This window comes from Ovis aries, chromosome 3 (genome assembly GCF_016772045.2).
Source record: "Ovis aries strain OAR_USU_Benz2616 breed Rambouillet chromosome 3, ARS-UI_Ramb_v3.0, whole genome shotgun sequence".
Lineage (NCBI taxonomy): Eukaryota > Metazoa > Chordata > Mammalia > Artiodactyla > Bovidae > Ovis > Ovis aries.
Genome location: NC_056056.1, coordinates 102,855,801 through 102,879,469, shown reverse-complemented (window position 1 = coordinate 102,879,469; position 23,669 = coordinate 102,855,801). Strand labels below are relative to the sequence as shown.

General features: G+C 47.1%; 1 protein-coding gene across 6 annotated transcripts in view; it reads left to right on the top strand.

Annotated features, from left to right (window-relative positions):
- Positions 1–2,113: 2,113 nt before the first annotated feature.
- The window catches only part of CNGA3 (cyclic nucleotide gated channel subunit alpha 3), a 41,447-nt gene continuing 19,891 nt past the window's right edge, over positions 2,114–23,669 (top strand). For 3 of the 6 annotated variants that reach the window (XM_042245153.2, XM_042245152.2, XM_042245150.2), the window contains exons 1-2: positions 4,918–5,223; positions 17,355–17,491. In XM_042245153.2, the coding sequence (XP_042101087.1) occupies positions 5,149–5,223; positions 17,355–17,491 (212 nt within the window). In that variant the 5' untranslated portion in view covers positions 4,918–5,148. Of the gene's footprint in view, positions 2,292–2,775; positions 2,938–4,917; positions 5,224–17,354; positions 17,492–23,669 lie in introns of those variants that run through there. The other 3 variants (XM_027965727.2, XM_042245151.1, XM_060413953.1) reach the window with 3 other exon arrangements.

Below are 23,669 nucleotides of genomic sequence, written 5' to 3'. Positions count from 1 at the left end.
GACCCCTTCTCATTGCTTTAGTGAGTCCTGACTGAGACTGAAACAACATAGGGTCCACCCGGGCTCCCCTCCTCCCAATCTCACGTGCCGCATCAGAATAAGGAAGTAGCATCTTCTCCATCATGCCCTTTGCACCGTGGTCTTCCTCTTCTGGCACAAGGCTTTGGGTTTCTGACGATCCCTATGCTGGGTCTCCAGATCCCATGGACCTGTGAGGACATGCCACTGGCTCATTGGGGATTGCCTGGTGCTGATTGTGTCCTGCCTCTTGACAAAGGCGCCATCCATACACACCACATACATACCTCAGATGAAGCTTACGCAATAGGACAGATCCCCAGATGCCACCGCACTCAGTGTGTCTTTGGCCAAATCTGGACCCTCTATCCTGGCAGCCAAAGATCTTGCTCCTAGACGTCTTTCCAGGCAAATTCACAGAGACATTTTCTGTGGGCTCTTTCTGTTCATTCCCAGCCTCAGTTCATCTGTTTCCATCTTTCAGGTGCCAAAAGTTCTTCAGTAATAATTACCGACACCCACATAATGCCCTATTGTCCAATTATGTGCTCAGTCCTATAGTAGATGGTCTACTTTATTTCATCAGATTCAGTGCACTTCTCCAGCTTATCATCAATTTTGTAAGATCTTGTTTTCCCCTTCAGATCTTAGAAATGGTCTGCATTTCAAAAACAAAGTTCAAATGGATTTTTCATACTATGCCTCAAAAATTGTCTCCTGATAGCTACTACTACTACTACTTTCTCCAAAATCAGCATTCAAGATTCTTTAAAAGCTCTAAAATATTTCTGGGCCACAGAGGATAACCACCTGCTTCCTGTCTTCCCTGAGGACAAGCCAACAGGAAACAGCTCTTACGTGTATGGTAAATCACAGGGATTAGAAGAAATGCAGCATTTCTCAATAATAAGGACTATGAAAAAAAAATTGCCCAGGGTAAATGATGTATGTTAGAGACTCTGTGGGCTAAGGAGACCATGGTCTCATGAATTGTTTTTTTTTTCTCTTGTGGTAAATTCAATTCCAAGAGCCCAAATGACCAAACAAAAACTCTCTTCTCTATCTTCTGTGGCTTCAACTTTGTTTTATTGATTCACCAGTTCCATTCATTTGTTTTCCTATAACCAGAATCCTTTGAATCTGAACAATTTAGCCTGACTTTTCAAGGAAGTTTTTTTTTCTCTAGGCTCTGTGTCCCTTCTGTAAGATAAATGTGTGTACATATGTCTAATTCGTTATTTCTCCAGTGAATGGGATACACTTCATCTCTCCCTTCAAATCTGCATGAACTTGAAAGCTTGTCCTCTGAAAACAGTTTGCTCCATGAATAGACAGTTTGATAGGTATGTTCAGGAAATGCCAGGTGCCAGTTCAAGTCCTCAGAGAAGCCTCTGGTTTTCAGGCTCCTGAGGGGGATCTGCTCCTTCAGAGTTTCTTCCTGTAAGGGTGTTAATTTACGGGAACCTGGAACCCAGAGGCTTCTTGTCCCAGACAAGAAAGCTGGACTCCTCCTGGGACCTGTTCATCCAGAACCGGAGAGTGAACAGGAGGTGAGATTAGGTCTTTAGCTTTGATATGTGTGTGTCAGATACATGCCTTCTGTGGAGAAAGTGAGTTTGCAGAAATGTATAAGGTTTTTTCTTTAAAAAGAGTTTAGGCACCTTTGGCCTCCATAGTGGGCAATGAATACCAGCTGGATTAGTAGGTTTTAATTTTTAGTTCCAGGAATTTGTGTTGTCTGGTGTGATAGAAGGAAACCCAAAACTCTGCAAGGCGAATACACCATATTCCCAAGAGAAATTTGTTTTTAAAACTCTCCCTCCTAAGATTGTAAATGAGTTTAAGGGTATATATATTCCCACCTTTAAACTTCAAACTCCCAGGTCTCTGTTGTGTCTTCATGCAGTGTGAATTACACTACCAGTTTTAAAACAAAATCCCAGGAAGGAGTCCAAGGAGGCTGTTCGCGGTTAGAAGCGAGTCCAGATTTGACAGACGGACTTTGCTGCTTGCTTGCTCCTGGCTCGCCCCTCTTGTCTTGGAGGGCACGGCTTCAAGTGGCTTCGGCCTCTTCCGGGACCGCCTTTGAGGCTCCAGAGCCTCACCTGACTTTCGCAGAGAGAGGGAGGCAACCGGCTCCTTCCGCTGCCCGCAGAGGAGGGTCCGGGGGCTGGAGCGTATGGGAGCGAGCAAGGCAGGCGCTGCTGTCCAGAGCGAAGAGAAGACCCTCCTCCAGGCACAGGAGCGCCGCGGTGAGCTCAAACTTTGGTGGGGTAAGGAATTTAGGGGCTCTTGAGCTGATGGTTCTTGGGGCGCTGGGAGGTGCGCGGGGGACGCAGACTCCAGCATGAAAGTGGATTAAAGATATGCGCTCAAGGGACTAGGGTCGCGACGCCCTCGGGTGGGCGCGGCGCTGTCCGCAGCCCCCGGTTCTGAAACAGGGGAGAAAGGGGCAGAAGCAAGGGCCAGCTCTGTTCCCACCCAGGCACACACATCCTTTCAGCAGCAATCAAAGGACTAGAGGCCGTCCCTGCTTCCTAAATCTATCGCACCCCTTTCTACTCACGTCCCGCAGCCGCCGCGCTGGGCCAAGTCAGGCTGAGCCGTCGAGGCTGGAGGCAGAAGAAGCCGGGCTCCTTCAACAAAAGGATGCACCTGGCACCACCCCCAAGACACCTCCCCAAGATCCCGGGTACCCGGACGCCCCGCCTTCTCGGCCGCCCGTCCTAGAAGAGGCTCCTGGCCGCCTCTTTCCCCGGGGTCCAGATCGGGGTCCCGCGCAGAGTCTCCCCGAGTGTGCGTGGCTCCTAAGGAAGTTGTGACCACGACTTGGAGGGAGCAGGAGCCGAGGGGAACGCGGACGGGGGTCGGGGGACTGCCTCCGCTGGACCCTACTCAGTCTTGAGGATCCGGAGACAGGTGGGCTGAGGAAGAGGCAAAGAATTAAAATTCTCTGGGGGAGTGAGCAGTCACTTTTGTTTTTTAATGATAAAATCATAATCCGAGATCTTGGCTGCTCCTGCCTTAGGGGCTTAGCGTTTAGGAGCAAGAAGGGGCGGGGTGGGGGCCCCTCTGATTCTTAGCAATCCCCTAAGCGGATAATCACACGGGCTCTCTGTCCTCCTCAGACTTTTCTCCCCAGCTGAGCCGCCGCCCCCATTCCCAGTCCTCGAGGGGCGCGGCCAGCAAGCCCTTGCGCTCCAGCCTTCCCGGGCAAGGGCTGGATGACTGGAGGAAGGAAGGGCCGATTCATTCTCCTCTCCGTGTAATCCCCCAATTCACAGCTACCTTATTTTATGCTGTTGTTGAGACTTTAAACGTTGTCATTCTGGAGTGGGTATCCCTAGTTAGACGCGGGATGTGGCCGAGGATGACGGGGGCAGCAGCAAAGAAAACCCTGAGCCCGGGTCTGTGGTCTCCGCAGCGGTGGACCCGGTGCCCGGGACAGGCAGTTCGCTCGCTCAGAGCTCCCTGCGAGGGGTTCCGTCTGCACAACTCCTCATCTGGAAACCCGACAGCATGATAGTGGGCGCTCCTCTCCAGATCTTCCAGAGGGGCGAAGCTGGGGTCGGCACCTTCCCTGGTACCTCCAGCTCTGGGGCAGTAGCTCCAGACCTGGATTCAGGCTGTCTCCGGGAGAGTTCAGTCTCTCCGGACCTGTCCTCCAGCCTGCCAACCTGCACACCCACGCGCGCACACACATTTTCATTCATAAAAATTCGCAACTGACATCGTTGTCTAGGCATGGGGTGACATACTTAAGCGAGAAATCACTGGATGGGGCGCTGGAAAGTCAGGCCGGGGGAAGGGAGGAGAACGCCGTCGCAGCCACTAGCGCTAAGCATGTACGCCCAAGTTTCGGATTCTTGAAAATTCTGCTGGGTCAGGGAAGCGCGTTAGGATTTCACTGAACTAGTGGGAGAATTAAAGGACGTGGCGCCTCTGTTCCGTCATAAATGGGGCCCTCGATGGGCGCTGGATGACAGCAGAGAGTCACTGGATGCTCTCTGGGCGACCACTTCTGCAAGGTCTCAGTCACTTCAGCACGGACTTTGGCCAGGACTGCTTGTGCCTCTTGCCTTTGATGCTCCCGTGCTGAACGCGTTTCCTGTCCTCATTCACTATCTGCCCGCGGTTGCAGCGTCTTGTCAATAATGGGGTTGCCATGACGACCAATTTCCCATCGCCATGGTACCCCGGAGGTAAACAGTTGGAAGCTGCAGAGGTTCTTGAGTAGTAGCTCCCCCAGATCCTGCACAGCCTGAGGGTTTCCTGCAGTTGTGAAAGAGGGATGGCAATGATCAGGTACTGCCGGCGCTTACTCTTCCCCTCCCCATCCACCACGCACTGCCTGGCCGCCTGTTCACCTGAAACCCTCTCTAATCCCTGTGGCCTCCAGGTTGGGATGGGTCAAGTTTCCATTTCCATCCTCCAATTGTTACAATGAGCCTGGGGGAAAATGGTTTTCGCTCTGACCTGACTCAAGTCTGCTGCTCACTGACTACTCCTGAGTACAAATGGCAAGACTAAGCCTTGTGGGAGACAGAATTAACTAAACTAACACAGCCCCTGGTCTCCGCACATCCCGCTTCAGAGACGGCCTCCTCTCTGGACTGAAATACAGGCGATAGTGTCCGGAGAGTACAGAGGTGGGGATGACAGACCACCGCCACCCCTTCACTCGCGGGAGGACATATTGGAGTTGAAACTAAGGAATTTCAACTGAGGAGCAAGAGGGAAAAGGTCTCTAGGCAGAGGGACTAGCAGGAGCAAAGACATGAATTTCCTCCGCACAGGCTAGCCCCGCGGTAGCACAGAGACTTATATTAATAAGATGGGCGGGGCGGCGCGCAGCCGTTAGCTCACGACAATTCTCGCGAGATCCTGAGCGTGCGGCCCAGAGCGTGTCGGGCAGAGGGCCTGCTCGCTTCTCAACGGTCGCCCTCACAGTGGTCATCATGGCGGAGGGTGCTGTGGGAGGTGGATGGCAGCCTTCTCCCCAGGACCCTCCAGGTCCTCTAGCCTAGGGGCCAGTGGGTGAGCTGGGGGTCCCAGGACAGGCTGAGGGCTGTGTCCTCGGTAGCTCCAGAGCCTCCGGCCCAGCTGCCCTGGGAACCTCTCCCCCTTCTAATGGCGGAGATGGTCTTCACAGGTCCGAGTCTGTGGAGGCCTCGGCAAATGGAGTGTGTGGACACTGCCATTCAGGTACCAGCTTCAGTCTCTCCCTTCAAGTTTCAAAACTGGGAACAGCAGAGATCGGTTGTCCATTCCTAGTAAGTGGCTGGAGGTGAGGGTTAAGTTCAAGGACCTTGCACATGGTTACTTCAGGTCCACCTCTGTGGGTGGGGCTCTTCTCAACCAAGGGCAGTTGTCAGGAGCTGGGAACTGACCTGATGAGTATTTGCTAGAATGGGTGTTCCTGTTGATCCCATATAAATGCTTCTCTCCAGGTTAAACGACAAGCCTGAGGGCTGGCTGGATTCCGGTCACCCAGTGGTGATGGCTGAGCAGGGTCTGGGGACCTGGTCCTCCTGGGTGCTGGAGGGACCCTCCTGGGCAGGGTGAAGGGCACCAGCAGAGACACACACCCCACCCCACCCCGCCTTCGCCAGGGCGAGGCATCAGAGGGAGAGAGCTGAGTCTTGGGACCTTGCGCTTCCTTTTCAGAATAGAGAATAACATTTGTTGTTCGGCCGCTAAGTCGTGTCAGACTATTTGTCTGTGCTTTACTACTTTCTTTGGTGGATTTGGTGGAGGTTTACAGGAGCCTTGTGACCTGACCTCTGGAACAAAGAATGTGACCCCAAGAAGTTTGCAACAAGTTACCACACCCGTCCATCACCTTTCCTAGAAAAAGGCTTTACTGAAAGCTTTTAGAGCCCTGCAATAAACCTTTCTCTGCTCCAAACTGCAACATTTTAGTTTCGATATTACTTGGCCTCCTGTGTTTCTGGCACGCAAGCTTGCATTCAGTAATAGATTCAGAACGTCTCAGCAGCTTAGTGTATTGCCTATGCAATGTCTGCGGTTCCAAGGCTTGATGGAGTTGGGGGCCAGGGTTCCATCAATGGGGGACTCTGCTGGCCAGAGCCTGCCACTCTGTCCTCAGCTGCTCTGGAAAGGGGACTGAGAAGTAAAAGCCAGTGCAACTGGCTTTGGTGAGCATTCTATGCCAGTAAGTGGGATGAGAAAACTCATACCACCTATAAGGAAAGGATGAGTGATTTGGTTTAAATGGGGCATCAGTTTTAAGGTAATATGATCAAGGTTACAAAACATCTTTAATGTCAGGCCAAGGCTACATGCTGGAGAAAATAGGCCACATCTAAAGGTTTCTGATTGACGTGATTAGAACTACTGCGTGGGAATTCCCTAGTGGTCCAGTGGTTAGAACTCTGCGCTTCCACGGCAAGGGGCATGGGTGGATTTGTTTCGACAATCCTGGAGAGAGGGACAAGAGCCTGGACAAAGGTGGGAGCAGAACTCAAGAAGCCAGGAGCTGCTTCTGATTGTTCACTGTCACAGCCCTACTGCCTGGTACGGTCCTGGCACATGGTTAAGGTTCAAGCCATTTCTGAATTAGAGAATGGAAGAATGGAAGGCAACAGAGGGGACAGATAACCTAGAGGACTTGGTGTCGGTAGATCTAGGGAAGTGAGGGAGAGGGAGGTCTGGAAGCTTATGCCAGTCTTAGCTGGGGGATTAGCAGGCTCCAGTGGGAGGGTGCCTTTCAGGTCAGTTTTGTATTAACTCTTCCCTGGATATGCTGCGTCCTCTCTCGCATGGCCCACAGCCTGGCCCTCATCTCATCCCCAAATCACTTCTTTTGTCCTGTCTTATTTATTTACTTTTGGCTTGGCATGCAGATCCTAGTTCCCCTACCAGGGATTTGGAAGCATGGCATCTCAACTACTGGACCATCAAAGGAGTCTCTCTTTTGTTATTCTATGAGGAATTTCACGCATCCCATCTTGTATTAGAATAATCTAGTGTAGGAGTTAAACCCAAACAGACTTGTTCCCCAGTGCTGCCATCACTGTTAACAATAACTGTTGTTAGCCATTCTGAGCCCAAGGTTCTTCATGTGCAAATTGGTAGCAGGAGTTACACTATCTGCCTCATTGGCTTGTTGGAGAAGAAATGAAGCAATTGGAGTGAATTTCTCAGCACAGTGCCTGGTATGGCAAGTGCTCAAAGTTGGATACGACCATTTTATAATTTTCTATAATGACAGTGTACTACTTTTATAATCATATCCCAAAAGTTAATTAAGGGGAAATAACACACTTTACTTCCTGTGCTTGCAGCTAGTCTTGGAAATGGGTCCTTGGGGAAAGAAGGGAGGTGCTTTGCCTGGTCTTGATGACTGTGAGTGTGTGTGTATGTGTGTGTGTTGGGAGGAGCAGACATAATTCTGCAGAGAGCATCTATAAGGCTGGCTACAGAGATCTGGGTTCACTGGCTCTAGCAACATCTAGAAAGTAGTTTCATCCTCTTGGAATCTCAGCCTAAGCAGCTGAATCTTATTGCAAAGTAGTCATTTAGAAACTGAGTGCACTTAAAGCTCAGGAAACCAGAGTCCCATGAATTTTGAATCATCTCTGCTGAAAACCAAGACACTTTCCAAGCATGTGGCAAGCCTCTGTTTGGTGGTTGAGTAACAGAACTAACAACATTGTTACAATTTCAGTGCATTCTCTTTCACCCTAAATCGCTTCCTGTTTGGGGACAATGTTAGCTTTTTTTCTCAGTCAGGAATTGAAAATCTACAGCTGGTATGTGCAAGCTTCCCTTTGGTTGGGTTATAGAAATGCGTAGGGTTCAGAAGCAGGAGAACTCCACCTTCTGCGGGTTACAGTTTAACACTTTCAACACTCCAAAAGGAAATCCTGCACCCATTATCAGACATTTTCTAACTCCCCTCCCATCCTTGTCCCTGGCAGCCACTAATCTATTTTCTATTTCTATGGATTTGCCTATTCTGGACATTTCATACAAATTGAATTATATGATATGTGGCATTTTGTGTCTGGCTTGCTTACTTAGCATAATGTTTTCAGGGTTCAACCATGTTGTGGCAGGTATCAGTATTTTATCCTTTTTAATTGCCAAATAAAATTCCACCTGAATAACATTATGTAGATAGACCATATTTTTTTTAATCTAGTTATCAGTTGATAGACATGTAGGTTGTTTCCATTTGGGGACTATTATGAATAATTCAGCTATGAACATTGAAATACAAGTTGTGCGGACATATATTTTCATTAGGTATCTGCCTGTGAGTAGAATTCCCGGGTCTTATGGTGACTGTTTTCAGCATTTTGAGGAAATGCCCAGTTGTTTTCCAAAGTGGCTACACCATTTACAGCATTCCTACCAGCTGCATGTGAAGACTCCAGCTTCTCCACATCCTTACCAACACTTGTTATTGTCTGTTTATTTCTTAATTATAGCCCTTACAGGCAGTGTGGAGTGATATCATGATTTTGACTTACATTTCTCCATAACTAAATATATTAAGCATTTCTTCATGTGCTTGTTGAACATTTGTGTATCTCCTTAGAGAAATATGTATTCAAGTCCTTCGCCCATTATTTAATTGGGTTACTTGTCTTTTTATTATTGAGTTGTAATAGTTCTTTACGTATTTTGGGTACAAGGCCCTTACCAATATATAATTTTAAATTATTTTTTCCATTCTGTGGGTTGCCTTTTTACTTCTTGATGGTATCATTTGATGTACAAAGGTTTTATTTATTTTTTATGAAGCCCAACCTTTTTTTTTTAGTCCGTTATACTTTTGATGTCATATCTAAGGAACCACTATCTAACCCAGGGCCATGAAGATTTACTCCTCTGTCTTCCTCCAGAAACTTATGGTATTAGCTCTTATATTTAAGTCTATGACCTATTTTGAGTTAATTTTTATGAATGGTATGTGTAAGAAATGCCGCGGGAAGAAGGAGCCACCCCTATAGACCATTGATCAGGGCCTTTTATTGGGCGGTTGCTCTCGGGCAGAACTCCTCGGGGCAGGTAAGCAAAGAAGCGAGGGGGGGGGTGGGGGGCGGTTCTGCGAAGCAAAGGGAGTCTGCGGGGTAAAGGGAGACTGCCAGGTGTGAGGGGTGGGGAAGGGTTTTATAGCCGGGCCGGGGCTCCCATATAAGGAAGAAAATGCGGGCTCAGCGGTGATTGGTGTCCAAGGGCTCCGTGTCAGCTCCTGATTGGACGGCGAGGCCTTTGTGTTGGCTCCTGATTGGTCGGCTTGGTTGCCGGCCCGTCTCCGGGGCGTGTCTGCAGCACTCTCGGCCGGGACATGTCTAGACATGCCTGACCTTGCCCTGACCTTTCACCCTGACCTTGCCCTGACCTTTCATCCCAGCCTTGCCCTGACCTTTCAGTATGTATTCTTTTACATACCAGCAACATTTGATGAAAATACCATTTATTCTTCCCCTCATTGAGTGATCTTGGCACCATTGTTGAAAATGAGTTGATCATAGATGCCCTTAATCAGGTTGAGGACGTTTCCTTATAGTCCTAGTTTATTGACAGTTTAACATGAAAATATGTTGGATGTTGTCAAATGCTTTTCTTGTGCCATTGAGATGTACATGTTTTTACCCTTTAACCTATTAATACGGTGTAGTGCATTGTTGTGCTTAGTTGCATCCAACCCTTTGTGACCCCATGGACTATAGCCTACCAGGCTCCTCTGTGCATGGGGATTCTCTAGGCAAGAATACTGGAATGGGTAGCCTATCCCTTCTCCAGGGGAACTTCCCGACCCAGGAATCGAACCCAGGTCTCCTGCATTGCAGGTGGATTCTTTATCAGCTGAGCTGCCCTGGAAGCCCAATATGATATACTAGGCTGATTAATTTTGGATGATAAGCCAACTTTGCATTCCTAGAATAAGTATCACTTGACCGTGGTATAAGGTACTTTTTATGTATTACTAGATTTGGTTTGCTAGTGTTTTGTCATTAAAATCTTTGCCTATTAATATAATTTTCATCTTCTCACATTAAGTTCTGATATTTAAGTTGTTTGTGCTGTGCCATGTCCAGAGAATATTGACATTATATAGTTGCTTCCCCTTTCTGTTTCTGAAACTCTAGAATATTTTTATCTCCTCCATATAAGATAACATTCATAGAAAATAGGAGAGGACTATCAGTTACAATATTTGCACTGTGGAGTTTTGTCCCATCATGGAAATTCTGAAACAGAAGGTCCTTTAATAATCTACTGGGTCTTGGTTTGTAACTCTGTTCCGCAGAGTTCCCAAAGGTATTCTACCTGCATTTTAAGGGTTTTTAAAAATGTATATTTAAGTATTTTGAAACCCCAAATGAATAGAGATAGCATTGGTTGGTATGATGTGTTCCATACCTAACTTTACTGTGTGGATATTATGGTCAAAATTAACTTCTATCCCACTGATTGTCTTTATAAAAATTATCAAACATTTAAATAGAACACTACAAGTGAATGTTTTTTGAATTGGGTTTCTGTGGAAGACTTCATCTATGTGCTGTAGTCTATGTCCCATTATTAGATGAAGAAACTAAAGTGCTGGGTCACATGCCCAAATTGAAGGCTGAGCTGAGAAGAGACTCCGGCTCTCCTTTCTCTTAGTACAGTACGCATGACCACCTATATCATCTTTCCAATGTCATGTGTCGCAAACAAAAGATATTTTACTCAGAGGGAACTGCTTGAAAACACAAAACCGTTATCATTGAGCTCATGGTCTGCTCTGGTCCCTGTATTTGTTCTGTGGCTGGCTCACATGTCTGAGTGATTCAGTGGATCAGCGTTAGAGCTTTTTCCTTCTACCCTGAAGTTCTCAGATGAAATAGGAAAGAAGGGAAAGGCAATCAGAAGTGTGCTTTAGATAAAAGTTCCAAGGTGTGCAGACTTTGTGGGAGCTACTAGCTTATCTTTGGAGTTTAATTTGACAAAATGAGCCTGCCCAACCTTACACTTACTGAGAATTAGCTGAGTGCTTTTGGCCCAGAGTGATGCTAGGTAAAAAGTTGAGTTGTGGAGGCCTGAAATGGCTGAAGCCCGGAGACAGGTTACTTTTGAGAAGATCAAAGACCCCAAGTGGTAAAAATGGTCCATCCCAACTGAAGAAAACAGAAACCTGGGCCAAGTGTGTGCGCCCAGCAGGACTACAGGGCTCTCCTCTGATGGGGATTCCCATCTGCTTGGCGTGGCTTTGTGTCTAGACTTAGTGTTTCACTGATCAGACCTGCCAGGCCCTGATTGAACAGGAGTCACTACCCAGGACAGTGATCATTCACAGAGGCCTCACACCTCTCTATTGGTGTGCTACATCCAGGTTTTGGAAAATGACAATGTGTCAGTCGACATACATGGAACCAGGACTGGTTTTCATGTTTAAGCCAGAATAAAAAAGAGGACAGGACATGGACAATATTTTTTTAGTATGAGAAGTTAGTCATCACAAGTGGGGACCAAGATTTTTTTTTCAGAAGCACATTTCAATTTAAAAAATAAAGCTTTACATGTTTTAACTTCCTTTGTGGCTTACTTGCTCTCTCCCTCATAAATTCCCCTCCATTCTTAAATAGGACGTAAATGTTCAGCATGACTCATTCACAGAAGTGTTAGGAGGATCAGAGGAGTTTAATACAACTTAAGTTATCAAGAACAGTACCAGGCAAAGAGTAAATGCTAATAAATATACTGTAGTAATTATCATTGTCAGCATTGCAGTTACTCACCTGAATCTTCCTCCATTTATGCCTCCTACTTTTTATTACCTACCATGAGTATATGATGAGTGTTTTGGAGGATAAAATATTTTAAGTAAAGTTTATTAACTCCTTTAAGTCTTCTGGAGTTAATAAAGGAATGAGAAAAATGCAAGAATAGCTGGGCAAGTTGTGTTAGACTCCTGCCTACTTAGACGTCCAAGCCGAGAACAGCGGAGAGAGTTAGAGCTATGCGCAAAAGACAATCAAATCCTTAAAGGTGCACAGCACAGTGGTTCACATGTGGTAGATGTCGAATGCTGTTAAATAATTATGGTGATTGCTCTTCACATAAGGAGTCTCCTCAGACCTCAGCGGTCCCTAAGACAAAATTAGTCCCCCGCCATCTGCATTGCTTCCCATCATGCCTCTGTCTCTATTTCAGCACCTCTCTTTCCTCCCGCTGCTGTTTACATGCCTGTTTCCTCATGCACTTTTGTGTCTTCAAAGACAGGGACCTGTTTTCTTCATCTTCATACTCCTCAGGGCCAGGTGCAATGTTTAGGACACTGAAAGAATCAGTAAGTGTGTCAGTGGGAAGAAAACACGTTGGATTTAGTGATGCTGTAAAAAAAAAAAAAAAGAAAGAAAGAAATTGTCTGAAACAGTGTGTCCTAAATTCCCCAGTCAAGCCCTGGAAAACACGCATGGATTTGGGAGATGATCACAAACCACTCACACCTGGGATCCGCTTCAAGGTCACTCTACTAGTTGGTAGGATGTATCTTCTTCCCATGCTTAAAAATTAAAATTATATTTGTGTACTTCTAATCTCCTGCACTGGGTGTGATAAAACAAACCACAACATGGACTTCAGGGTCAGAGAGGCCCTAACCTGCATTTCCTCATCTTCAAAATCAGCTTCACTATTACCTCTTAAGGTTCCTGAGGATGTACAAATAATGGATATGCAGGTGTCCCACACTCAGGGGACCCTGGCTGGATGGTGATTTCCATTCTCAACAGAGCCTCAGTATTACTGATTTTAATTTCATGATCTCATCTGTGAGTTCTAGAGTTTATGGGACCAAGAGATGTGAAAACACTTGGGCAGTTGGGGAATCCCTTGGATTAAATTAAATGTTTATCCTGCCTCTCCTGGGCTTCCCATGTGGCTCTAGTGGTAAAGAAACTGCCTGCCTATGCAGGAGACATAAGAGATGTGGGTTTGATCCCGGGGTCAGGAAGATCCCCTGGAGGAGGGCACGGCAACCCACGATGGTATTCTTGCCTGCAGAATCCCATGGACAGAGGAGCATGGCAGTCCACAGAGTCTCAAAGAGTCGGACACTACTGAAGTGACCTAGCATGCATGCACCTGCCTTTCCTGTTTGAGTCATACTACTGAGCAGCCAAATAGTGTCAAATTTTCTTTTTTTAAGAATATTTAAGCTAACTTATGAAGATGGAATGGTAGACTATCACCAATATGCAACTCCTAATGAATCAATGATCACCAATTGCTGCTAAAATCACCCAAAGGAATATTCTTGCAAAAAAAAAAAAAATATGGAACCCAAATTTAACCACATCCTGAGTACAGTTACCAGTTTACAGGAAACATTGTAAAATTGGAATTGGCAAAAATCCATACTGTGGGAAACTCAATAGTACAAGCAGTTTTGTTTTTTTCCATAAAAAGAAAGAAGAGAAATGCATAGAAACTTTAGATTTAAAAATACCAAAGAGATACATCAGCAATCAGAATATATAGACCTTGTTTGGATCCTTATTCTTTTAAGTAATTTTAAAAAGACAACCATTATGACATTTATGAAACAATTGGGGGAAAAGATCTTATGATTTATCTTAAACTAACATTTTCCTTTAATTATGTACATTTTGCCCTGCCCTGCCCAACCTTGTTCTCCTGGATAAAGAACACAGAATTAACAAAGAAAATTAGATTACTTCTAACCCTTGAGAGGTCTGGGTCAAGGGCCCACTTACCATGTCTAAACAACTAAAAAACATTCTCTGAGTTGAGGTAATTCCCTCCTCTCACCATAAGAACCCACAGAATTTTGGGTAAGGGCATACTGGCAGGCAGCTTTTTGGGGAAAGTGGTTCCAAGGAAGAGAAGTAAGAGTCTTGGAAGACAAAACAAGGGAAAAAGGGGAAACTACCCCAAGTGTAGATTATCAAACTAATCACCACTATGGGCAACTGGTTAGATCCTTCAAGGGGTTCTGCAAAGAGCCCTGTAGAATATAGGTCTGAATTGTCTCTCTGAGGGAACAAAAGAGGGGAATATCTATCCTTGGTTCTGGGTTCTGTCAGTCAAGGGTTGCCCAAGGAGGGCTTGCAATCTAGCACTTCGGGGTGTGCACACGCGCCGCAATGGCCTCAGAGCACGGTAGCGTGGGGAGATTTGGTCTCCAGTCTCCCATCCGTGGTTTGCCCCCCTTCTTTTCCCTTTGGGTTTATCCCAAGTCACAGGGGAGACTTTCACACATGCACATGGACATTCTCCCCACACCTCCAAGCTCCATTTAACCCTCCCACACAAACAGCTCCTCCTGAGCCACCTGGAAGTCTAAGGGTGTGCACACTGACATACTGCTCAGGAAGACAGACCTGGGAAGAGGCCCCAGCAGGCTCGAGAGCCAGTCCACAGCCTGCTGGGCAGAGAATTTGGGGATCCAGGGCATCCAGAGCATAGCCTAGGGCAGGGGGCAGGGTTCTGGGTGGGCATGTCCCGTTGGTCATGGGCTGTGGTTGGAAAGAGGTCAGAGTGGGTCCTTTAAAGAATGGGACCCCAGGCAGGGCCCCTACTGCTTAGGCCAAAAAGCAGTGCCAGTTCTTTTCTACCCACAGACTTTACACTACCAGGCTCTGGAATCGGATTTTTGTTCATCTTGGCCCAGGTCTCAAGCAATAACATTAGGGAAACAGCTCACCTGTTCAGTTTCTTCATTGGAAAAGGGAGACTGCTGGGGGGCGGGGGGGGGGGGTTAAAGGAGACAGTGTTATGCAAACACCTACTCTGTGCCTGGCATGCGGGAGCTCTCCACTGTGGGCAGGTCTGTGAGGGTCCAGAAGTGCTGCCTCCATTCAGTGGCATCAGGGTCAGGGTTTGAGCCCAGGCAGTTCAGGGAAAGGGCCCAGACTGGAGGCAATGAGATGTTTCTTTGTCTGGTACAATTTTCCTGGAAATGTACAAAGAGTAATTTTGATAGGTTTTCAATAGAGTCCCAGACTTCTTTAAGAGGTTTTCTAGATCCCACTGTAAGCTCCTTGAGGACAAAGCTGCATATTGTTTTCTAATAAAACCCTAGCTCTTAGCATATTGTCTGGCACATAGCTGAGTACAGTCAGGGCTCAGTTAAAAATCACTGGATGGATGATTTCAAATTATAGATGTATTTCTTTAACAGGAGATTCTTGTTTCATATGTTGGCGTCACAGTTTCCGCAGATATCTCAAACTGGAATCATTCTCTTCCTCAGCCCTCCTCCTTCCCCAGTCCCCGCCTCAGTGGGCAGCACCACCAGCCCCACATCCTCGCAGGCATGGCAGCATGACTCCCTCATTGATCCTCGATCAGTTACCATGTCCCCATGCTCCTATCCATTTAGTTTTTAAATTGATCACATTTGATTCACTACCACAAACCTAGTTCAGGCAACGATTGTCTCTCCCCTGAGATACTGCAGCACTTAGCTGCTCATGTTCCCTGAATATATCCTCCCCATTGCAGCCAGAATAACCTTTACACCTCTGACCACATCCCTGCTGGGCTTAGAGTAGAATCCAAGCCCTTGACACACCCAGCAGGACTCTTTGGTATCTGTCATCTGCCCCACTTGTAAGATCCTTGACAAATGTCTTTGTCTTATATTTCTTTGTATCTCCTGTGGTCAGCCAGAAACTAAGTTACATAAATGAACATCATTTTCAAAGACCAAAACCATTTTTTATCTATTGAGAAAACTATAAAATTTTAATTAAATCATTGACTTAAGCTATCAAACCTCAGAGATGAACCAGGACTATCTAAGCCAATATCTTCCCCTCCCTGAGAAACTTGTGATGAGCACGGACCACATATATGTTAGGGACTTTGGTGCAGTGCTCTGTGCTCCTTGCACTGACCTTCCTTTGGATATGAAATGAATTTAGTTCTGGACTGAGCCACTGGGCTGTTTCTGGAAATCACCATTTTTCTCTGGAGTGGTCTCAACTGACTTCTGACACACTTAAGCCATGCGGCTGCTCAAGAGAGCCTGTGCTCATCTGCCTCAGAAAAGCTATCCTCAGGAATTTATTTTCCTCCTGCAGAGTTTTGATCAGAAATCATGCAACTGGTCTGCTGTTTCAGTTTTCTTTTCTCATCGATCAGAGGGCCACCTTCCACTGTTTGCTGGAGGGAGAGTATTCATGGTCAGCCCTGGGATCTCAATTTTTTTTTTTCTCGCTTCAGTGATGTCCGACTCTGTGTGACCCCATAGACGGCAGCCCACCAGGCTCTGCCATCCCTGAGATTCTCCAGGCAAGAACACTGGAGTGGGTTGCCATTTCCTTCTCCAATGCATGAAAGTGAAAAGTGAAAGTGAAGTTGCTCAGTCGTGTCCGACTTTTAGCGACCCCATGAACTACAGCCCACCAGGCTCCTCTGTCCATGGGATTTTCCAGGCAAGAGTACTGGAGTGGGGTGCCATTGCCTTCTCCGGGGATCTCAATTTAGTCATCTTTAAGTAGAGACAGAAATTGTATGTGTCTGATGAGGTTATTTTGAAGATTAAATGAGATGAAGTGTGTATCGGGTTGAACATCTTGTTGTAAAGATTTTTATAAATGTCAAGTATTTAGGCTTTTTATGCTTTGTTTTAAAACAAGATTTGGGGGAGCTATAAAACGAGCAAAATTGTAAGATAAATATAGGCAAATGACAAAGTCAGACCTTTTTTGTTTTAATTTTAAAAAATTGTTTGTTTATTTTTGTCTCTGCTGGGTCTTCGCTGCTCTGAAGTTGCGGCACAAGTTTCTCACTGCTGTGACTTCTGTTACAGAACTCAGGCTTTAGGGTGCAGACGTTAGTATCTGCAGCATGTAGGCCCAGTTGCAGCTCCTGGGCTCTAGAGTATAGGCTCAGTAGTTGTGGAACCTGGGCTCAGTTGCTCCACAGTATGCGGGAATCTTCCTGAATCAGGGATTGAGCCGGTGTCTCCTGCATTGGCAGGTGGATTCTTTACCACTGAGCCACCACAAAGTCAGAGTTAAGAGGGACACGGCATCATTGAAGAGAATCATGAGGGTTTAGCTTTCTTACATTGGATACCAAATTCATTCATTTGTTTGATCAGCACATAATTTTGAGCAGTTCTTGGCATGCAGCTTATACAAAGGAGTAAAAGACCTTCTTTGTACTTCTGAATGGGAAGAAGAACCCAGAGAGAGCCAACTGAAACACTGTGGCAGGAGTTGTGGGAGAGATGGAGGGGGACGTGAGCCAGGGCTTGTCTGGGGAGCAGCCCTCCCAAACGAGCTGGGTGTTCAGTTACATCCTCGTCCTGACGACATATCTGGTTCATGTTCATGTTTCAGCAGCCACCTTGGGGTGGAATGCGACACAGCGAGAAGATGGCCAAGATTAGCACGCAATACTCCCACCCCACCAGGACACACCCCTCGGTCAGGACCTCGGACAGAGATCTGGATTGCATTGAAAACGGTCTCAGCAGGTAGGATGGGCTTTAACTTCATGCCTGGAACAGATTGTTCCCATAGCTGCTCCTGACCGGGGAGAAAGAATGCCTTAGCCAGGCAGGACAGGTTGGAGGGTGGAGGCTGTTCACAGCACTCCTTCTAACTGCACGACTCCTCCCAACCCACACTGAAGTAGTTTTCATTCTCATTTTAGAGATGTGGGAAAATGCTCCAAAAATTATATAACTTTGGAAAGGCAAGAAAATGAAGATTAAAATGCAGCAGATTAAGCACGACTGTAAAAACGTCCCCAAAGTGCCACACTTTCCCTTGTGTACATCAAACATTTATCAGGCTCTGTCTGCACCAGGCACTGTCGTGGGCACTGGGGTGGAGTACAAATCCAGTGCCCTGCCCCTCATTTCCAGGGGAGAGTCAGGACTCAGTCCTGCTCATGGACTTGGGGGAAGGGACCATGCCTGCCAGCAAACATCAGCACCATCAATGATGTCCGACATAGGCAGTTACCTGGAAATCTGGGGCCTCTACTTCAAGCCCTGTTCCTAACTTACTGGGAGATCTGGGAAAATGCACTAAACCCTCTATGCCTCAGATTCTTCAACTGTAAAATGGAGCAGCCTTGGGAAATGGGAGTATCTATTTGGTACAGACGGACTTACATTTTTTTGATGCTTCTTAAATTGTCAATGAGTTGATTGAGTTAAACCAGGAGAAACTGTATTTCCAATATTAATGTTATTTTTGTCCCACATATATAGTACTGGAAACTTCTCCCGCCCATGTAAATTACACAGTATCTAAGGCCCAAAAATGCAACAACAGTCCCTCAGTCCTTGCATCCCTGGCACTGGCCCTCCTCCATCATTTCTCCTCACTCACTTGTATATGTCTCTTCCTCTGTCAGATGCGCATTTCATTTTTTGTGTCCAAGTTCTTTGTCCCAGGTCCTTAGCAAACTCTGCTTATGAGTGATGGACAGTAGTTTCCCTATCACTGCAAACTTATGCAGTCTTTGGATCCCCACTTTCTGGGATTCAGGCAAAGGAAGGAAAGTCTCAAAGCATGCCAACAGATGTTTATTCCCTCCACTCTTGCAAGTTGGTGCTGAGACCCAGGAAATTTTATATGACTCAGGGGCATCAGAAATTCTCACCCTACTCAAATCTCTCCCTGCTAACTGGCTGACGGTCAATATCTGTGTTCCATAACTGAGGGCACCTTCCTTTAGCTTAAGGCATTGCCCTTATTTAAAAGGAAAAAGAAAACTGTTAGGACAGTTGTCTGCTATTAAAACTTTGGTATATATTAATAGTTTCTTTCTCACATCAGAGCTGATAAAAACCCCTGAAGAAAGGGCTGAAGAGGGGCTTCAAAGAGGGTTGCTTCAAAGAGGGTTGCAAGGGAGACTTACCTGGTGGTCCAGTGGCTGAGACTCCAAGTTCTCAATGCAGGGAGCCTGAGCTCCATCCCTGATCAGGGAACTAGATCCCACATGCTGCAACTAAAAATATATATATATATATGTCCAAGCATAGCACACAACAAGAAAGAGAGGCTCCCTGGAGACATGAGGCTCCTAGGATCTTGGGCCCCAGGGAGAAGGACAGAGGCTGTCAGAATCAAGAGCATGTGAAGCAACATGGAACTTGTCCCCATTGCTCCCTTTTGCTTCAGGCAGGACAGAGCCAGAGCATCTCTGGGATCCAAGCTCCCTGGGGTCTGTCTTGCTTCTCCCCATGGGAGAGTCAAGAGAAGGCAGGCCCAGCAGGTGGGCTGGGGCTCCTGCTCAGAATGCCTGCTCGACCCACACCACCACCACACGGGCCAGCTCTGCGCAGCTCATCCCAGCTCTGCCTCAGCAGGTAGCCAGCACATCCCATCTGGTCTGAAGGCTGTTCAAGAGCCTCTGGTTTCCCAGAGCCTCTCTGTGAGGTCAGGTTGGGCCCATGCACACTCAGAGGATGGGTCTGCCACACAGCAGAGGCTCTGAAATGCTGCCCTTGGACAGTCCTCTCTGCCCTCTCCCCTGGGTGATGCCATGCCCTCCCCTCCCCTGCTCTGCATCCCCAGGCCAGCATGGTGACGAACAGCACAGGCTTGAGGCCACTCTGCCAGGTTTGAAAACTGGCTCTGAAAAGCTGATCAACAGCTCCAAGCCTTAGTTTCCTCATCTGCAAAATATGCTAGTTCTGACCTCAGAGAGCAGCAGTGAGGTTAAAACAGGGCAAAGCTCATGGCACAGCCCCTGCCATGCGGTGAGCACTTATCACCGCTCCCTGCTGGTTTTGGAGATGCTCACCTCCATGGGCCTTCTCTGTGTCCCAGGCTGAAGCCTTTTCTGACCCCTCTGACCTCCAATAGCCCCAGCTGCCCTGACACCAGGACTGGCCATTTCCTGCCTGTGTCCACATCAGGCTGTCTCAGCCTGACCACCAGTCAAGTCTCACTGAGCTCCACGGGGGGCCATGCCCAACAACACATGTGGTAAGAGCTTGTTGACAAATTAGTACAGAATCCCATGGAAACACTAGAGAGATCTCAAAAGGAGAGACAGGAAAAAAGCTTCCTTCATGAGAAGCATTATCTCACAGAGCCAGGAGTGGGTTAACAAAAGTTTCCAAGATGGTTCCTTAGCATCACTGAGGATTGAGAATAGGAGTTCACACTGGGGATGGTACAGCCTCGGGCCAGAAAGCTTCGTCCAGGCCCCTCCCCTGCTTCTCTGAGCAGCCTAACATCTGCTTATGGACAGGCCAATTTTCCCTGTAAGATTTATTTGAGCAAAGGACTTTGACACAGTCACATAAAATTTTTAAAGTTTCCAATCACTATTTTGAGGGAGGAAATGGAATCTGAACGAATCATAGATCTTTGCCTTGAAATTCCAATCCTTTTAGAAAGCTTTTGGAGAAATAATTACAAATGGGTGTCCTTGAATATGAATCACTCTTTATCCTCAGTGATATCACACAGCTGCGCTGGGAACCTGTGTGTCGGTTGGCCCTTTGCTGAGGGCCCCCCCAAAGAGGGAAGACGTCATCTTCCGGTCCCCTGAGACATCTCTCTTCCCAGCTCTTTCACCAAATTAGAGACCAGTTTCCATTTCTCTTTTAAATCACTGAGATCATTTTGCTTGTGAAGAGTCATAAGGAAGGATCAAAGTGTTTCCTTTGAACAACAACAAAAAAAAATTAAATTTACACCTTGAGAAGACCAGAAATAAAAATATCTTGCATTTTGCTCTTTCTATTTAGATCTGTTTCATTGACTTAATGACTTATTTAAGAGCTCTCTGGCATATTTTGCAGATAATGCAATAAAGGCTTCAGAACCTGCTGCAGAGAATTGCAGCTAGCACCAAGGACACCTCAACCCCCAGAGCAGTCTCCTGGTGTAGCTATTCTAGAGGAGCTGTTGGGATAGAGGGTCATGTCCTACAGAAGAGGAGACTTCTTCGTGCTGCTTCCTGAGCAGAGCCCAAAGCAATTATCACAAAAGAAAACCATTTGCAATCTGCTTCCCCAGGACCGAAGGCAAAAATGCAGTGACCTCGGTTCCCTGGTCACATGCGGCTGGGGCAGCACCTGCCCGTCACTCTACGTCCTCAGGGCTTGGGAGGAGAAGAAAAATAATGTCTCACACTCTCCACCCTTGTTCTAAAAGGTCACTTCTGTTCACTCGCATGTCCCCAAAGTCACTAGAGGAAGACACCAGATCCACAGAGCACAAAGTTAATTACCGGTTTCCATTCTGATGAGAACCTCTGCTTCCTCCAGTGACAAAAAAGCCTCACCTCATGGACATGAATTCCTCTGTGTGAATAAACACAGAAGGTGAGCTTTGCACGTTGAAAACGACCTTGTCTTTCAAAGCAGTCAGTTTCTTGTGCTTCACCAGTTGTCCTTGTTCTTGCTGATTACCGACCCCACAGGGCTTCTCCCTGCAGAGGTGGCATCACCACCGAGGAGGAGTCTGCGAGTGGGAGGCAGCGTCGGGTTGTCCTGGCCTGATCTGCTCGTTCTATAGAGCCTGAGGCCTGTCAGGTCCTCAGCTAGCTCCTGGCAGGATGGGGCCTGGCCCCCAGTCTCCACCCTCTGTATTTCCCTTCGAGGTTCTGAATCTCTGATCTTGCAGTGATTGCCAGGAGGTTCTCCCTTTCAGCAGTACCTGTGTGTCCCTGGGGACTCAAAATGCCACCTCAGACATTTGTTTCCTCTCCTCCCACCCCATCTCCCCTTCTGTCTACCTTGTGAAATCAGTTTCTCTGAGGAGTAACTCATTAGATTTGCTATTATTTAGGTATCTCCCAGGCGTTTAAAAAGGGTAGAGATTCTGGAGCTAGAAGAAAGACGTCAGGGTAGAACTTTGGGCATCAAGAAACAATTAGGGAGATGCATCCAGAAAAAAAAGCCTCTTGGGTCCCTTGGACTTACATCATATAAGACCCTTCCTGTTCCTCACAACTAAATGTGCCTTTTGGGACTTGGGTGTTTGAACAAGTCATTATTAAATCAATTTTTCCTTTGTTTCCTTTTCAAAGACCAGGAAAATTAAACTCAGGGAGGGTAAGTGACAAGCCCGCAGTACACCTAGCTAACAGGTTTTGGGGTAGGGACTCAAACCCAGGCCTCTGGGTCCCCCACTCTGCTGCCTCCCCTCCCACTGGACGTCGTAGGTCCAGGCCACATGCAGTGGCTCTCACTGCTGCGAGCTGCAGGCCTGCTTTGAAATCTGGGATGAGTTCTGCCCCTCTCACTCACCCACAAGCCCTGATGTCACGCGCATGGAGTCTTTTGCTGCGGATGCAAGTAAATCTGCTCTCAGGAGGTGCTCCCACACAATTAGCAGAAACCAGACTAGGCCGAAATGCTGGGCTGACTGCCTGGCCCCTGGAGCCCCCTGAGGAGCTGGCGGGGACAGAACACCTTCGTCCTGGGGACCACCTCCAGATCTTCTGGGCACACAGGCCATGCGGAGCTCCAGCCCAGCTGCCAGTTGCTGCCCCCACCTCCAGCTCCCCACCCCCAGGCATGCCAGCTGCTTGGAACCAGGGATTGGAGAGATGGATTCACTTGTCCCCCTGCCTCCTCCTCCTGTAACTGACCCGGTGCCTTGGAAGATGCATTCCCAGCTTTGTGGTACACAATACTAGAAGGGCAAGGGAATTGTAGCTTCCTAATTGTAGCAGGGCCTCTGATAGGGTCTCTCTCTTCAAATTAATTTTATTTTTGGTTGCACTGGGTCTTTGTTTTGGCATGCAGGCTTTCTCTAGTTGCAGCAAGTGGGGGCTACTCTTTGTTGCAGTGCCCAGGCTTCTCATTGCAGCTGGTTCTCTTGTTGCAAAGCACGGGCTCTAGGTACACGGGCTTGCCTAGTTGCAGCACGCAGGCTCAGCAGTTGTGGTGCATGGGCTTAGTTGCTCCGCAGCGTGTGGGATCTTCCTGGACCACGGACTGAACCCATGTTCCCTGTATTGGCAGATGGATTCTCATCTACTGTCAGGGAAGTCCTGACAGGGTCTCTTATATGTGTAAGGTTGAGGTGTGAGTGGTCTCTTATGAGATTAGAGAGAGAATTCAATTAGGTGCTTTGGCAATAAAAAAAAACATGCCCACATAGTGCAGCTAGGGGAACCAGAGTCGTGTCTCTAGTGGCATGCTACAGAACTCAGTCCTTAGTTCAGTTTAGTCCCTCAGTTGTGTCCGACTCTTTGCGACCCCATGGACTCCAGCACGCCAAGCTTACCTGTCAATCGCCAACTCCTGGAGCTTGCTCAAACTGATGTCCATCAAGTCGGTGATGCCATCCAACCATCTTATCCTCTGTCATCCCTTTCTCCTGCCTTCAGTCTTTCTCAGCATCAGGGTCTTTTCCAATGAGTCAGTTCTTCACATCAAATCAAGAAAGTATTGGAGTTTCAGCTTCAGCGTTAGTCCTTCCAATGAATATTCAGGACTAATTTCCTTTAGGATGAACTGGTTTAATCTCCTTGAAGTCTAAGGGACTCTCAAGAGTCTTCTCCAACACCACATTTTGAAAGCATCAGTTCTTCAGTGCTCAGCATTCTTTATAGCCCAACTCTCACATCCATACATGACTACTGGAAAAACCCTAGCTTTGACTAGAAGATGGACCTTTGCTGGCAAAGTAATGTCTCTGCTTTTTAATATGCTGTCTAGGTTGGTCATAGCT